Raw genomic sequence first — 18,237 nt, 5'->3', positions numbered from 1 at the left:
TAGGATCTTTTATATCCACCTGAGAGGGCAGATGGGGCCTCTTTTAACGTCTCAGCTGAAAGACGGCACCTCCAATAGTGCAGCATTCCCTCCGCACTGCACTGGAGTGTCAGCCTAGATTATGGTGCTCAAGTCCCTGGAGTGGGAGTTGAACACACAATCTTCTGACTCCGAAGCAGGGGTGATACCAACTGAGTCACTGGCTGACACTATCATATGGCATTTCATACCATGAATCAGTGCCCAAGTTTCAGAGTACTTCTAAATAGTTTCATTTTGGGTCATTACCAATGGAAGAGACTTTCATCCAGTAAGCCTGGGTTACAGTATCTCATTACACCCAATATGCTGCTATCTAACAGCATAAAACCAGGCTTTTTCAACATAGTCATAGTGTTGCACCGCTTACTATTCTTACATAAGCTACTGTAAGGTGGCGGGTAGAATAAGGACATGATCAGATTGTGATACTTGCAGTAACATATCTGAGGTGGCAGGTAACTTGGCAGTGATTTTAAACCGTTTCTTTGGAAAATAACTGATCTTCTATTATGAGGATCTGAAATCGCAATGGTTCAGAATGAATTGGGATAATAATGAACATTTCTGTTTGCACGGAGGAAAAGCCATTTCATGTTGTCAATTCTGTGATGTAGTGTGATTCGGAAATTCAAATATAAATTGCCAATGGAATCTTTACTGAGCCCTAATGTAAATAGATTTTGCTGTATAATAGCACAAGCTATCATCGTCATTTCCTGGTGCGTGAATTATAGACTACCCATGAGCAACTCCACAGGAGATCTGCTCGTGCTTACAACAACAACTTGCATTTATGGAGCGCCTTTAACATAGTAAAATGTCCAAGGTGTTTCACAGAAGCATTATCAACAAAATTTGAGACCGAGCCACATAAAGAAATATTAGGGTAGATGACCAAAAGCTTGGTCAGAGGTTTTAAGGATTGTCTTAAAGGAGGAAAGAGCAGTGGAGAGGTTTAAGGAGGGAATTCGTGAGTTTAGGGCCGTGGTAGCTGAAGGCACAGCCACCAATGGTGAAGCGATTAAAATCGGAGATGCTCGAGGCCAGAATTGGTGGAGTGCAGAGATCGCGGGGCGGGGAGTGGCGCGGTTGTAGGCTGGAGGACATTAGAGATGCAAAGCTTGCAGCAGACATCTCTGAGGGGGAAGGGGTGGGGGGTTGTAGGATGGAGGACATTAGAGATACATCATCATCATCATAGGCAGTCCCTCGGAATCGAGGGCTTTCTTCCACTCCCAAAGTGAGTTCTTTGATGGCTGAACAGTCCGGTATGAGAGCCACAGACCCTGTTACAGGTGGGACAGACATTCGTCGAGGGAAGGGGTCGGTGGGGCTGGTTGCCACACGCTCCTTCCGCTGCCTGCGCTTGGCCTCTTCATGCTCTTTGCGTTGAGACTTGAAGAGCTCAACGCCCTCCCGGATGTACTTTCTTCACCTCGGGCGGTCTTCGGCCAGGGTCTCCCAGGTGTCAGTGGTGATGTCGCACTTTACCAGGGAGGCTTTGAGGGTGTCCTTATAACGTTTCCGCTGTCCTCCTTTGGCTCGTTTGCCGTGAAGGATCTCCGCATAAAGCGTTTGCTTCGGAAGTCTCGTATCTGGCATGCGTACTATGTGGTCTGCCCAGTGAAGCTGATCGCGTGTGGTCAGTGCTTCAATACTGGGGATGTTAGCCTGGTCGAGGACACTGATGTTGGTGCGCCTGTCCTCCCAGGGATACAAAGCTTGCAGCAGACATCTAGGGCCAGAGCAATGTTACTAACCAATATTGATTTTTATTGAATCCAACATGACTGCTGAAAACTGAATATGGGGGAGCCTAAAGGTTTGAATAACTAACTACTCTAAGTAAGACTGATGGCATGCCCTCTTTGAAAACCATCTTATTGTCTGAAAAATAATTAATTTTCTCCCTGTTTTTGCAGGACTTGACTCTTCAGTGTTACGTCATGCAGAATGGTGGATGCCTAAAATAGAATACTGTCATGGCAACATGGGTGGAAGGGAAACCTGCCCCATCGCCAAAGAATACCTTGAGTGATATTGTAAATGAGACTAAGTCTCCATGGACTCGCATAAGCCCTCTTTCAGATGCAAGCAATAAAGCCCTTGAACCGTCACCTCCAATTTCTACCCGTATATTTGATAATGATGGCAAACTGAATTTTAACTTGAGTTCAGTAACCAAGCCTGTAACAGGACCAAAACCAAGACTTTCTCCAAGACCATTTACTTCATCAGTGCCATCCACATCACCAGGGCCCACACAAGCACCTCTCACAGCCCCTAAGCCTATAAGTGTTGCTACGAAGATAACAACATCAGGGAAGCTGGCTGTCAGCACAGGCGATGCAAAAGCAAGCTTCAGGCACACCGAGCCAAAACATGCACCAAGCAGATCTGTTTTGTCAGCATTGTCTTCCTTTGCCCAAAAGTCTTCAGTAGGACCTGGCAGTATCAGTTGGATTAAGGCAGGCGAATCTCAGGACGGTGAGAAGTTGCTCAACTTGCACTCAACACCAAAACTTTGCAATGTCGCAGATTCCTCTTCAATCACGGCCTTGAATTCTGAACGAGTGATAGAAGAGAAGAGTGAACAGTCCGAAACGCAACCAACTACATTGGTTATTTTAGAAACTCCCGTTCAGAAGTTAAAATCAAAGAAGTCCAGTGCAGGTGATAAAGATATTGGGAAATGGACAAGCAGGGACAGCTCACGGGATCAAGGGTTGCAAAGGACAATGAAACCTTTTGTGTTGTCTCAGCCATCCGCTCATTCCAGGAAATACAGCCCAAGTGCCACTCAGGGGTTCGGGACATCAAAACCGGCTTCTTCATTGGGCTTTCTAGAAAAATGGGACCAGGTTACAGAGGAAGGTAAAGACAAGGTGGACAAAGAAAAGATTAGTACTGAAAGTCCACCTTCACCTAGGGTCCAGTTAAGAAAACCTAGACCATTATCTGCTTGGCTTCCTGGAACCACAGATGACCAGAAATCAGAGTCTCCTTCAGATACCACGATAAAGCACGATGAAATGGCTTCTACCTCTGAAAAACCCTGGCTTAAGAAACCCAGGCCTTTATCAATGGACATTACAGCCAGATTTGAAGCCTCTGCTCATAAGAGAAATGTTCCCCTATCCGAGAACAGTAAAGAAAATGTCCCCATTATTAAAGCTGATAACGCTCTGCCCTCAGAGACGAGACGTGATGCAGCAGTTCAATATGAAGAGTCCGCAGCAGAGGCAGATAAGTCTTGGTCTTCAGCTTCTCCAAATGACGATGAAAACGAGACAATAGGTTACTTGTTTGTTGCTAAAAGGAAATTCAATAACAGCCCAAAGATGGATATCAGGAAGGAAGATGTCAAGACGCTCACATTGTATGAGAGAGATAATAAAGAGAAAATTACTTCCCCAGAAAGAAAGATTCTGTGGGAAAATAACCCAACAAATGATACCAAAACCATTGCAGGTCAAGGGGAACAGGAAAAGGAAGAAAGAATACCTATTACCTCATTAAACACGGAAAAAGAGAAATTGGGAAATGACCAAGAGCAACTTAGGAGTTGGGCGAATAAGGAATTGGATAAAGAATGTTCTGATCTGGAACGAACTTCAGATGACGAAAGCTCTTCTTTCAGCTCCAATGATCGAGGAAGTAAAGGAAATAAAGTGCCAGTTTCTGGTGGAATAATTAAGAGACGCATCAGCCTCCTTTTCGACTCTTCCAGTAGTGGCGCAGCAAAAACAGATTCTCCACAGGCTACTGCCGTGAAGGAAAAGATAAACATTCGTGTCAGACAACGAATCCAAAGCTTCAGTTCAGCGGACAAGGATTCTAAATGGGAACAAAGTTCCCAAAGACGATCGTACCAACCAAGGCCTCTGTCTTCAGATATAACAAAAAGGTATGTTGAGTTTTAATTCTTGAAGTTTGGTTTTAAATGAACACATTTAAAGAAAAAATTGCATCCCACTTGTCAAGAGGCTTGTCACGTGCCTAGTCACTGTTATGTCTGAATAAACACTTGAATTGGTATGGTAATAACTAGGATATTCCTGTCAAGGAAAAACAGAAGGGGCTGGATTTTTGGTTTTGCCGTTTTCGGGGCGAAAATGGAGGCGGGACAGAAAAGTTACCGGCCGGGGAACTTCTGCGCCTGGGGAGAAATTTTTGCCATCTGGGCCCTGTACCAGGGGGCGCAGCGTGATGGGAGGCTTTGTACAAATTTTGCGGCTCAAAATTGGGAACCTCGTCAACTAAAGTGCCAGGCCGGGAGCGCTCCGAGAGGCCTTGGAGCGGGGGAGGGAAACCAAAATAAAATCACAAAAATATTCCAATAACATTGCCCACACCACCACAACACAAATCGCTAAAAAAAATAAAAGAATAAACACTCAAACTTAACATTTCTGCACTTTATCTACCTCACCGCCGCTGGCGGTCATCGCAGGGCGCGCTTCGGGGCGTATGGGTCGGGTGCGAGTCAAAATGTGCGCCGGTGTCGCATCGAGAGGCGTTGCACACCCGGCGCGGCTCTCCCCGGCGGTGTTTATAAGCGCCACCACTAAACCCGAGCCATTACTCCCGACCGGACGCAGAAAACCTCGCCGCCCTATTTCTCACCAGTCCGGGGCGAGACCCAGAGTGCAAAGCACCCGAAAATCCAGCCTGAGCAGTTTAAGAGAGGATATCGGAGCGTAATTGCTACAATGTGCTTACTCTCATCAGGGGGGCATCTGATGTTCAGTTAACAATATGCAAGTACCATTCTTGTGAGTTACCACACCTTTTCATCGATCTTTATGCTCAAGGTGACTTTGACAAGGTATATGAATGTGGCTCTTGGGTGATTTGACAATCATTCACTTACTGCCTTTTCCTTAGCAGTGTGATTGAGAGCGGGAATTTGCTATGTTGATAAATCCCAGCTGTAAAACACATGCCCTATTGTTCCACGGCTGGTGTGTCAAAGTAGTGTCACTGCAACAGAGTTAGTTAAAAAGAAACTGTGAAAACATACACAGACAACTCTCGATTATCCGCACACGGATCCAACGGGAAACCATTGTAACGGGATTTACAATTTCAGCCCGGGAAGGCATCGGGCCAGTGCGTTTGGGGTCCTTTCGGCCCGAGAATGCATAGGGCCGGTGCGTTCGGAGTCCTTTTGGCCTGGGAAGGCTCAGGTTTTAACATTATAATGTCAATCGCTCTAACGGAGAAATCGTTTACTCGGCATAGCCCAATCCCCGAGGGACCCAGATAATTGAGAGTTGTCTGTATTTGTCCTTAACATAACGCAGACAATCAAAAATATCTGATCCTGATTTACTAAAACATTTTGCAACACTTATGAACAAGCAATCTTTCTCACTCATCGAGCAAAGGTTATTGCCTCTTTCCAGTTGCCCTCTATGCTCTACGTTCCAAAGGGCAGTTTTCTTGCAGATAAATCTCTTGAGATTTAAAAGTACGTAAAGTAGTTTGATTAATGACGTCCTGAACAAACTTTCCGACAGGTTTGAGACTCGAGCAATTGGCGATGAAGGTCACTGCGACAAGCAGATGGATATGGCCGTCTCTTCATCTCCAGAACCCTCAATCGTGCAGAACACTCCAGAACAGGGAGGGAGGGACAGCCGAGAAAAAGAAAATGAAGATGAAACAGCCCTGGTAATTACTTCCGCCCTTTGCATCACAGACTTTGTTTTTCATTTGACTGCTGTTCCAAAGTAAACCTAGCTCTGTGTCAGTAAAACAAAAGTATTTGGTTTGGTGTTGATGTCAAAATCAGGATATTGATGCTGCCCTGCCCTACTTTGAACAATGAGTTTTATTTACCAACTAAAACCATTCAGGTTCATCTGAAAGCCACCATTCAGCCCCAGAGAAGCTTCTTAACAACTCGCATTCAGTGGCAATCCACAGAAGATTCTGCGGCATCATTTATCTAGACTAAAAATGTTTCTATTAATATTCCAGTTAAGGTTGGGGATATACTTGATGACTGATTACTGGATCCGATTAAAGGTTGAGTCCATGAACCCTGAAGCATGAGACAGTACAGGCAAAGCCAATTGCTGAGTAACCATAGCATACGTTTTAGGTTTATGAAAGAAGCAAGTGTTACACTTCTGTTTATCATGTCTAGAATAGCTGGCACTTCTTCAATCATTGAAAGCCATTATTTAAATAATAGATCTTCCAGTTTCCGAACAGTAAATGGATAATTCATTTTGCATTATAAATTGGAAATGTTCATTGAATTTAGCACCAAAAAAAAATCATTGCTTGAATAACAAACCTAGATGTGAAACGATAGTTGGGTATTGGAAGCCTTCATCGAAATAAAGTGAGCCTCTCATCTTAAAAAAAAGTCTAATCGTAGCTCCCCTAGTGGATCAATTGTTCCATTGCCTAATGTGGATGCCAAAAAGGTTCAAGGTTCATTTACTATCTGTGCTGAGTTAGCTGAATGTCAAGGTGGTGGCAGAAACACTGCAATTGGTCATGGTGCCTCGAGGCTAGGGAGGAGAAAGTTTTTGCTCCTGATAAGTATCTGGTGAGTCCAGCTGGAAAGTGCTTGCGTAAATATTGGGTGAGGACAGGATTGGGCTTGGCTCTGATGCCTGCTGACAATTGAATTAATTAAATTAATTAAACTACCAACATATCACCATGTTTATCAGACTTTCCCTGGCCTGAAGGATCCCCATTACCAATCTATTTCTGGTCCGGGGTATAGTTTCCCACGAGCTGCTACTACTAATTGTCCAGTGACCCCCTCCCCCCCACCTCCCACTGCCCTTTTCCAATGATAGCACAGCAGCCTGTTACATCTGGCATGCAGTATCCTGGATACAATCTGGTGAGAGGAAGAGAGAGATTATACTTAGTAGCTATGATCATTTAAAATAGCTTAAATGTCTAGATCATTGAAAGTCTCGTGTGGCGCATCACTTGGAGCCGATCACTCTTTGAGAGATGCCACACCTGAAAGTGTGACTCAGCAGCTCCGCACTTTTAAAAAGCGTCACAGCTCAGGGTGTCACGTCTCCAACGTTTAACATGCTTGTAAGAAAGAACTTGCATTTATATAAGCACCTTTCATGGTCTGAGGTCTGCCCAAAATGTTTCAGAGCAAACAAACTACCTTTTTGACACTTGGTATGCAGGCAAACGACAGACGATTTATGCGCAACGGGATCCCACAAACAGCAGATGAAACAAATGGCTGGTTAATCTGTCTGGTTGAGGGATTAATAAGACCAAGACATTGGGAGAGCTCTGGATTTCCATATCTATTAGAAATCATCATCTTTTCCCCCTACCATTAACTCTGTGCCCTCACCACAGACTTCACTCCCCCACCCCCACCCTCCCCCTCCCCCTCCCTAGCCACTATCTCAAGCTGAACCAAACCATTTGCACCCTCGGCATCCTGCTCAACCCCTCAGAAAATAATCTTGATCTTTCTTGTCTCCAAAGTGGATGACCTCGCACTTTCCTACGTTGAGCTCCGTCTGCCACAGTTTGGTCCACTCACTTAATCTATTAATGTCCCTTTGCAACTTTCATCTTCCATCTACACTATTTACTGTGCCACCTAACTTAGAGCGTTGGCGAACTTAGATATATGGCACTCTATTCCTTCATCCAAGTCATTTATAAATATAGTGAAAAGCTGAAGCCCCAGTACAGATCCCTGGGAACACCACTAGTCACAGCCTGCCAATCTGAATATATACCCATTATCCCTACGTTGAGTCTCTTACCTCCGAGCCAATTCACTATCCAAGCCAATAGGTTGCCAGCAATTCCATGCACTCTCATTTTTTTGAAAAGTCTCTTACGTGGAACTTTGTCGAACGCCTTCTGGAAGGCATCTGACTGCATTGCCCAGCTCCTAATTCATCAGTATCTGAACTGCTCTTTCTGTTTTTTAGACAAAGAATGACCGGTTACACTTGATGGACGCTGCCACTGAATTTAGGTGGAGCAGACGTCAGTCGATGAAGAAAGTGAGCAAAGGCTCTGATAAAGGTACCACAGATGAGAAAACTCGATCTGAGAAAATAAGCAGGAAGAATAGTTTCAGCGGGAAGGAGGAGGAGATGAAGGGGCAAACGAATGAGACCAGTGTGCCTATGAGCGTTGCTTCAATGACCAAGGTTGGTACTGAAAATTCAGATGGGCAGAAAACAGTCACCACATCGATGGACTCTGATTTGTGCATAAAAGCTGTAAGAGTCTCCATAATTGAAAATGAGGCCCAGCGTCACAAGGTACCAGAGTCTGTACATTCAGAAGATCCCTCCTACTCAGCAAATTCCTGCTTTGACAAAGACACAAGATCAGAACAAACTGCCCAGTCTGGATTGAAGAATTACACTACCATGAAAACAGCCGAGGTGATTCGGGGGGATAAAGGGACCAATAAAACAAAATCTTTGGAGCTAGAGGGGAGAAAAAAGATTTATTTTGAAACCGAGGATAAAAGAGTTTCCGAGTCTTCAATAAAGACTCCTTCCTCAAAGATCGCTGAACAAAATGATTCTGGTTTGCTATTGCCTACAAGCTATGGTAAAATTGATAACTTGCAGAGTGCAAGTGAAAAAGCAGTCAGTCGCGCTCTCCCTACAACATCGGAAGACAAGGTCATGACTCGCCGCTCTAGGAAATCACATTCTACCATTGACAAAACAAAACTTGAGGAAATTGTTTCCGATGCAAGGAGGCGCTGGAATCGGCCACCTCCAGCTGAGAACACCTCCATTCTCGAGACACCGTCCACTGCGCCGAATTCCCAAATCAATGAGGTGCTGAAAGCTGTTCGAAACCAGCAGTCCCATATTGAGCTGCTAACCGCCGCCAAAGTGGATTCAGATAAAGCTGGAAAGAAACAATTGAGAACGACTCTGCTCAACTCACACAATAACACAGAAAGATTAACTCTTTCAAAAGGCAGCTTCAGAGATTTTAGTTCGAGAAAATACAATGAAGCTGCCAGCCAGGAACTACTGCCCCCTGCTGGGCCCATTGATGTGAAAGATTCAAAGGGCAGTGACGATGTCGAAGCAGGTAAAGAAGCAAAAGGGTGGCTGCAAGGCGATGGAACAGCAGAATTCTGTGGGAAGGTCCTGCCAAAGGAAGGGAGGGATAAGAGAAGGAAAATGGTTTCTTTGGAACCCAACTCTACAATCTTTACAACAGACCAAGTCTCTGATTGTTCAACTGAGACTAGTTATGCCCAACACAGATATACGTCTGAGCCATTGTCCGCCTCTGTCAGTCGGTCAGCTAATCGATCGAAAGACGGTTTCTTTGAAGAGTCCTCTAAAAGTTATCCCAAAATGCCCACAATAGAAAAACCTAAAACAACTCTGTTGACTGAAGCGTTTCTCAACATGCCGTGGACAAACGGAGAGGATGCTGCTTCAGAGGAAAGCCAAGTAACACCGATTGTGAAACAGTCCAAAATGGCAAACACTGAGGAGAAGACAAGAAAGAGCAGGGACAATTTTAACCGTAACAAGCATAATGTATTAGACCTTGATGTTTTGATGGTAGATTACAAAAAAGAACTATCTAAAAGAAAAAATGAAGAATCAAAGACTTCTCATTACCATGATAAGAAGGATAACCACCGTTCCAATACTCGTCAAAAAGTTTATGGAGTAGAAGGCACCCAAAAGATGATCAAATCTTCTGATTGGGGCCTTGCAATATCATCCTCTTCAGATAAAAGTATAGATACTTCTGATATATTTAATAAAAAGGGTTTGCACTGCAATCGTATCTTTGACCTAGATGCATTGATGGTCGATTATGAAAAGGAAACATCGAAACCTGTCGAGCTTGTCCAAAAGACCATTAGTTCAAAGCCAGCTGATGGCATGTCTCCAACAACGAAAATTCAAATGAGCTCGTCATTTGCTTCACGTGAAGCAAAAACCTCCCAGAAAAATGATCAGGTGAAGAAACGCCCCGACGAAGAAATGAAAGGCGATGCCTGTGACAGTGCAACAGCTGACTTAAAGCGGCTTGCCAAGGTTGAGAAAAGGAAAAGCAGACCATTGTCAGCCTATAACGAATACGATGAGTTGGAAAAGTACGACTTTCGTTCAAATAGGGAGAAATCAGAGGGTAAGCAAATCAACAAAATAGACACTTACACCAGTGCACCTGCCAACATAACCAGACGGTCCAAGCATGAGAAAAAGAAAAGCAGACCATCCTCAGCCTATATAGAGCGCAGTGATTTGGAAGAGCTTGAGCTCCATGTTGATCGGCAAAAGTCTGATGAGAGCAGAGACAAGGGAAGACCTAAAGAGGATGACCGCAGTGAACCTACGCCAAGGAACAGGAAGAACTGGGGTGAAGAAAGCAAGTCTAAAGTAACTGCTGTTGAGAGGGACTGTTCAGCCCAAATGTTTGATGGTCATCGCCCTGATGGTAAAACTGGTATCATGGACTATTTGACCAGCTCAAAGTGGTCAGTCCATGATTCGTCACACCTTGTATCGGAGAAGGAAAAGCATGTTGAGATGTCAGTCGATGACTGGCACCAGGTAAAAGTAGAAAACAGACCAGCAGGCCGTAAAGAGGAATCTGAACAGAAGTCTCCTCAGATCGCGAATAAGTATCCAAAAGATCTAAGCCAATCTGTCCCAGAGACGAAGAAGTCGAAGTCTTTGGAAATTCACAGGCAGAAGCAGAAGGCAGTCGACGGTCTGTTAGCGAGTCAGGAAGAAACCTCAAACCCCAGGGGCCACGAAGGAAGAAAGAGCTACTCAACTGGTGGCCCTCAAAGTCGTGTCACAGAGAATTTGATGCGCGCATTGCTGTCAAAGGCGAATGATGAGACGGTAAGCACATTGATTGATGTACTTACAAAAGTATTATGTTTATGCAAAGGAGGCAACTAAATCCATTATTTTAATGTAATCAGTTAAAGGAGCCTTGGTGCTAGAATCAGCAGGGGCTCGACGGTCCAAATGGCCGCCTTCCGTGCTATAATTCTAATTTTGCCAGTGGTAGAAATACTATTTTACATTGCCTAAGGTTCGATTCTGCAATTTGCATAACATTTAGCTACCTACCTTTACCATCTATATATAGTATAAATAATATAAAATCTTGCATATCGCAAGATGTGTCTGAATGCCTTGGTTTACATTTTTACTCTGAGGCCTCAGTCTCTCACAAGAGCCTGGTTTGATCATCTTCCCAGAGACTTCAAAATCAATCTATGTCTGCAGTTTTAGGATGAGGCCATTTGCATTATGGAAAAAAATACAACCTGGATCAGTATGATTCTCATTGTAACTCAAAACATGTTTTCCCTGAGGCTACAGACAGGCTTTGTGTGTTGAATTTTTCAAATGATTTCAGTACAACCTGGTACTTTAGAACCTTTTTTGAGGTAAACTTTGACATGAAAAATTCTCAACTGCTTCATTTTGCTCCCAGTGAGAGAGCCTGATTCAGAGAGAGATTTACACACAGGCAGAGATCCCCCCTCTCCTCTTTCCCCCCTCCCTCTCCTCTTTCCCCCCTCCCTCTCCTCTTTCCCCCCTCCCTCTCCTCTTTCCCCCCTCCCTCTCCTCTTTCCCCCCTCCCTCTCCTCTTTCCCCCCTCCCTCTCCTCTTTCCCCCCACCCTCTCCTCTTTCCCCCCTCCCTCTCCTCTTTCCCCTCTCCTCTTTCCCCTCTCCTCTTTCCCCCCTCCCTCTCCTCTTTCCCCCCTCCCTCTCCTCTTTCCCCCCTCCCTCTCCTCTTTCCCCCCCTCCCTCTCCTCTTTCCCCCCTCCCTCTCCTCTTTCCCCCCTCCCTCTCCTCTTTCCCCCCTCACTCTCCTCTTTCCCCCCTCCCTCTCCTCTTTCCCCCTCCCTCTCCTCTTTCCCCTCGCCCTCTCCTCTTTCCCCTCTCCCTCTCCTCTTTCCCCCTCCCCTTTCCCCCTCCCTCTCTTTTCCCCCTCCCGCTCCTCTTTCCCCCTCCCTCTCCCTCTCTCTTTCACTCTCCCTTTCCCCCTTCTTCCCTCCCTTCTCTTCTTCCATCTGCCTCTTCCCTGTGTCTCCCTCCCCCCACTGTCTACTCCTTTCCCTCTCCCCCCAACCTTCCTCCAACCCACTTTCTTCCTTTCCCCCTACCCTTCTATTTGCCTTTTTCCCCTTCCCCATCCCCTTCACCCAAATTGGTTCCATTATCTCCCACCTCTAGCCTTGCTAGACCTTAAAAATTCAACAGGTCCTAACTACCCATATGCAATGCCATGGGTCATCGACCAGTTGTTCACGAATATATTTACCAGAGTTGCATAAATAACTTCTAAAGAATGATTGTTTTTGAGATATAAACCCAACAACACTGGTGCTATTATCATCCCGCACTTTCACATCCCAGCACTCCCTTGCCAAAGAGATTTATTATATCTGTTTGTTGTAGCTTGAACATTTACCTGTCGGAAGGTTCGGGTGGGTTTTTGGCTTTCCTGCTGCGAGAGATTCTCAGTGACTGAGAAATAAGACAACTCCCTCCATTGGCAGAGATCTTAGCAGGTCAAACATGTATACAGTCCTTGCTTCTCATTTCTGTTGCCTTGTTTCCAAACCCTGTCAATGCAGGAGCCTCTTGGGTGGCTGCTGGGTGCAGGATGATGTTTTATCCAGGAATGGTATTCCCTGTCTAATGTCTTTCCCCTTTGCCCCCTCCCCATAGCAGAGATGCAGCAGCCCTTCCTTTCAATATAACATAGATCAGGAACTGAGTGGACTGATGGCTCAAATATGTATCCTCTGCGTGTGTGACACTGCATATCAATGTTTCCGTGCCGAGTCATGCTGCGATACCCAAAGATTCTGACTGTGAGCCGTGACAAGCACCCAATGGGAATAAAATACAAGTTGCACCTGTGTATGCCTAATTTTATATCTGCTGGCAGTAGGGGAGAGGCATTCATCAGGTTTTGCCATAAAATGAGCAATATAAATGGGATTTCCTTCAGTAGCTCATTACAGCCCTGCTTTGTATATAATAGGATTCTCACTGTGTAGAAAGGGATCAATCTGTGGACCTCCCAAGCAAGACGCAGGGGAAAATTGGGGATATGATCCAGTCAGCCTTAAAGACCAAGAAACAAAATGAGAAGAAAGAGTATTCCAGGCGTAGTGTGCAGCAGGAGAAACGGCGCGAGCACAAAACGGTAAGGGAGCTGGAATCGTTTCATGTTTGGTGTGATGATAACGATGGGCACACTATCAGTGTCACTGTTGTTGGGCACACTGTCAGTACCACTGTTGATGAGCACACTGTCAGTGCCACTGTTGGGCACACTGTCAGTGCCACTGTTGGTGATGATTGGCGAGCTGTCGGTGGTAATGATGAGGATGGACACACTGTCAGTGCCACTGTTGATGATTGGCATGCTGTTGGTGTGAGTGATACAGATAAGTATGTACATTCTGCTCTCTGAGCCTGTGTCACTCAGGAAAGTTTCCCTGCGATCAGTGCAGGTGGTGATTATGTCCGCGATGGTGAGTGTACTGCTCTTGAGGATGTTGATGTTGATGAGGTTGGATGTCCCAGACTTTGGTGTCGATAAGGTCGGGAGCCCCATCTCTGGGCAGATAGCATTGGTATTGATGAGGACGGACACTCTTCTCCCTGGGCAGATGGTGTTGATAACGGGAACAGGAGCCATGCCCTCTGGGCAGATGGATACTGATATTGATGCGGACTGGTGCTATGCTCTCTGGGTAAGGGCTCACGTCGATGAGGATGGGCATCCTGCTCTCGGGAACCAATTATGTCACAGAACATGCTGTACTTAGTGCCAATTAGGCTTTTATGTGCAGTACTCGTTTTTTATTTTACCATGGCAACTTTTTCTTCTCTTTCTTCCCCCCCCCCCCCCCCCAAGGAGTTGACTTCTTGCTGGGGTTCCATGAAGTCTGTGTGCCCCCAGTACCTGCCCGAGATGACTGCTAGTCATGTGCAAGTCTTGACAATTGAATGCTCACAGGCCATTTGACAACTAAAGGCATTACAACTGAGCGTGATCTTCGCCTCCCCGAATCGTCAACCACATGCACTTACTGCAGTGATCTGGAAGAGGAACCCTGCCTGAGGTAGAAGATCAGCCATGATCTTACTGAATGGCAGAGAAGGCTCGTGGGGCCGAATGGCCTACTGCTGCTCTTAATTCTTATGTTCCTTCTGCTTCCCTTCCCCAGTCACAATTTACCCATTGAGATCAGCCAACCCGGCACAGAGTGAGCAGCACGCCTGAGCCTTTGCTGCTGTGTGTGGCTCAGCTCCACACTCGATCAACTCTCTGAACCATTGGGGAGCCCAGCATGTGGCTTGTGAAGTATGATGGACGTTTAGCACAATGAATTGGACCAAACTTAACTGAAACCCTTTTACTAAAAAAGTAAGGACCAGGAATCCCGGCCATTTTTTTACCATCCCTAAACAATTGTAACTGCCGCCCTAAGTGGCATCATTTAGTTAATTGGGGGGAAAGTATGTGTTTGGCTGTTGGTTGAGGACAGAATCAGGCACGGTAGTGATGCCTCTATGGTGGAATAACCTGACGGCACTCAAACATGAGTAACAGCACTTGAATGAGGCACCAGAAGGTCAACAGATGTGGGTAGAGCAACATACTGTGGGAACAAGCAAGGAACCAGTGCCTTCAGGAGAGGAGGGGATGAAATGGGCAAAAGGGAAAAAGACTTCTTTCCAGAAAAGGGGGTAGTCCACATAGTCTTGACTGGCGTCACTTCGGGATCAGAGAATAATTCGGAAACTGGTTTCCCATCTCCTCGACACAGAAACTGCAATTATTCACATTTGTACACAGTCTCCGGGAAAGGTCAGAACATAAGAACATAATGCGTGAAGCTTTGAGGATATGGGCACTAATAAATCCTCAATACTGTTACTGTATTATCATTTTGCATTTGCAGTTGTCCTGAGTATTTGGCCAATTTTGAGCTGTCGCTGATGCAGAATAAGGGTATGTTGGGGGTTAGAAAAGGGAGGCCAGTGTGATATGTGGGGGTGGGGGTACATTTTATATGCTCTGACTTTGTGGAGGAATTCTACTGTACAGTTTGTTGTCTGCAGTTTTACAGGAATTGTCTTTGTTGATTCAGTGAGCGTTGTTAAAAAGGTTGTGAAGAGTTATGGTTTAATAAAGGTAGATGGTAAATCGGAGTGAGCCTTTGTGTAATACTGGCCATGACATTAACTCAAGCTATAGGTACGATCACCATCTGGATATGAATGAGGAAACATATTGGTATGAATTGTGACTCCTGTTCCATGCTCAAAATGAATGCTGTTACTGCACTTCAGAGCAGAGAGTCCGTGTATTGCATAATGATGTGGTTTGGGTTGTAGAAAGCTTTTAATGTCCATGTCAGCTTTTAAAGTTCATGTACAGTAGTGATTGCACCTTTAATAGCCTGTTCACTGGAGCCACAGGCAACAGTGTACAACGTGTTGAATATATTTACGTATTTGCGCATTGCAAATTAAGTACTGATTTTGCTCTTTCTTCATTCTGGTCCCGTAATAAGTCCTATCTTAGAAATATAAGACACAGAAGGAGGCCATTTGTCCCATCGTGTCCGCAACAGCCGACAAGAGCTACCTAGCCTAATCCCACTTTCCAGCTCTTGGTCCATAGCCCTGCAGGTTACGGCACTTTAAGTGCACACCCAAGTATTTTTTAAATGTGATGAGGGTTTCTGCCTCTACCATCCTTTCAAGTCATGGGTTCCAGATCCCTACCACCTTCTGGGTAATTTTTTCCCCCTCATCTCCCCTCTAATTCTTCTACCAACTACTTTAAATCTGTGCCCACTAGTTATTGACCCCTCTGCTAAGGGAAATAGGTCATTCCTATCCACTCTATCCAGGCCCCTCATAATTTTATACACCTCAATTAAATCTCCCCTCAGCCTCTTCTGTTCCAATCCCCGTCTATCCAATCTTTCCTCCCAGCTAAAATTTTCCAGTCCTGGCAACATCCTCGTAAATCTCCTGTGCACCCTCTCCAGTGCAATGTGGTGACCAGAACCTTTGATTTGCTGTAATACTGTGGCATATAATATTTGTTTTTTTGCCCCTCGATGGGCACCCTGGAGTCAGCTACAGGCTGACCTCTATAATCGAGGGGTTCAGGCAGTTTATATGTGGAACAACAGATACAGCTGGGATTGCAGTGAGATCATTGCTTTCGGCTCGACTTTCCTTTTGAAGATGACAAGAGAGGATGCATCAGAGCCAGTGGATTAGACAAAATAAACAGTGATACTAATTTTATAACTCATCGGTGGTGCGTGCACAAGTGAGTTGTGGCTGCCACAGCTTGCATGGTTTATGTTGTGTAAGCCTCCATTCCATAGCTGTTTCTCACCAGAACACAGGTTGTTGGAGGCTGCTGTATAATGTGTATTGTGATGTCTTGGTGCCGTCTTGCATGTTTCAGAATGAATTATAGTTCGTTGGAGGCTGGAACTAGAAGAATGAGTTTATGGGGCGGGGAGCGGAGAATCTGCCAGTGTGCCTTTTTTATTCCCCCCCCCCCCCCCCCCCCCATCCATTACCTTTAGATTTTCTGTCAGTGTTAAATTGCAGACCCCAAGCTGACTTGTTTCAAATTTTGAGGCTTGGAGATTTTGGAAAGTACTGTTGCCTCATTGATATTCAGAACACCAAGGCATGTTAGTGCCTGCAATTTGAGATATATGCAAGTTAATGGCTTTAACTGTTCTATGCAGCCTCCAAGGCACCATGGTGTGCACTAAATGACCCACTAATATAAAAGCTTAGGTAGCCCTATCCCAGAGGGTGCAATAACAACCTGCTTCCAATGCTGCTCGAAATTAGCTGCCAAGGGGTGACACAGGATAATTCCGGTCATGAATTATTTTTCTTTGCTCTCTCTCTCCCTGTGGGCAAGAGCATGATCCTCTGCTTGTTTCTGCCTCCCCACAGCAGTATGGCCGAGATCAGCAATTTTGTGAGGTGGGGCATTGAACCTGTCGTCTGGCAACTCCTGATTGCTGCCTTGTGTATGATGCAATGTCTATTCTTACCAGCAGATGGGAGCATGAAACCCGTGGTAATATTGAACTAGTTTGGCCGAGAGATGTAGCTTCACTGACAGGCACATATATGGTCCTATAGTCACAATTATTTTTCCCTGTTGTTGAGATAAGTGGTCATCCTCGCGTTCAAATCCCTCCGTGGCCTTGCCCCTTCCCTGTCTCTGTAACCTCCTGCAGTCCCACAAACCCCTGAGATCTCTGCGTTCCTCCAACACTGGCCTCCTGTGTTTCCCCCACTTCCTCCACCCCACCGTTTATAGCCGTGCCTTCAGCCTTCGAGGCCCCAAGCTCTGGAATTCTCTCCATAAATCTCTCCGCCTTTCCATCTCTCTCTCTCTCCTTTAAGAGACTGCTTAAAAGCTGCCTCTTTGATCAAGGTTTGGTCACTTGTCCTAACGTCTCTTTCTTTGGCGCGGTGTCACGATTGCGCTCCTGCGAAGCACCAGGGAACATTTTACTACATTCAAGCTCTGTATAAATGCAGGTAGTCGTTGCTGTGATAAACTCACAAGAGAAAGAGATAATGTAAAAGCTATTTTGTCTTGACAGTAAAATTACACGCAGCTGAAAAATAGAATTAATAGAATATGCAATGTGGCAGGCACTGATTTTAGCCAGCATAAGAACAATCTCCTACTGTCCGAAAGATCAGTCTGTGATGTTACTGTGATGTGCTGTGTCTGGAATATGTATTTTATTCTGTTTATTCAGGTGCCTTTTGAATCCACACCTTTGGTACTCTCTTCAGTTTTGGTCACCAAAGCATGAGAAAGGTTGAAACTATGGGGCAGAGTGAAGCTACGAGGCTCGCATTAGGGGACAGATACTAGGAAAGGCTGGAAAAGTAGCAGCACTTGAAAGGAAGGGGACATCATGGAGGTATACAAAACATTGAATTGATGAGGTAAATCCAGAGCATTACATTAGTTTCCTACATTACAATAGTGACTTCCAAGGTGTGCCTGAATATTAGATCAAGGGCACACAGGTGTAAACTAGTGAAAGATCAGATGTCAGGAAGGACATCCTCATGCAAATAGTCTTAAAGGGTAGGGTAATGGAGCTGAAAAAA

The 18,237-nt window shown here is 45.2% G+C and overlaps 1 protein-coding gene across 1 annotated transcript in view; it reads left to right on the top strand.

The window, feature by feature from the left end:
* Positions 1–8,661: 8,661 nt before the first annotated feature.
* Positions 8,662–18,237, top strand: part of LOC139268998 (uncharacterized) — a 175,329-nt gene continuing 165,753 nt past the window's right edge. Inside the window, exons 1-2 of the mRNA XM_070887920.1 lie at positions 8,662–10,913; positions 13,082–13,246. Of these exons, the coding sequence (XP_070744021.1) occupies positions 8,706–10,913; positions 13,082–13,246 (2,373 nt within the window). The 5' untranslated portion in view covers positions 8,662–8,705. The remainder of the gene's footprint in view (positions 10,914–13,081; positions 13,247–18,237) is intronic.

Source organism: Pristiophorus japonicus, chromosome 8 (assembly GCF_044704955.1).
Source record: "Pristiophorus japonicus isolate sPriJap1 chromosome 8, sPriJap1.hap1, whole genome shotgun sequence".
Lineage (NCBI taxonomy): Eukaryota > Metazoa > Chordata > Chondrichthyes > Pristiophoridae > Pristiophorus > Pristiophorus japonicus.
This window is presented reverse-complemented; position numbering and strand designations above follow the sequence as displayed.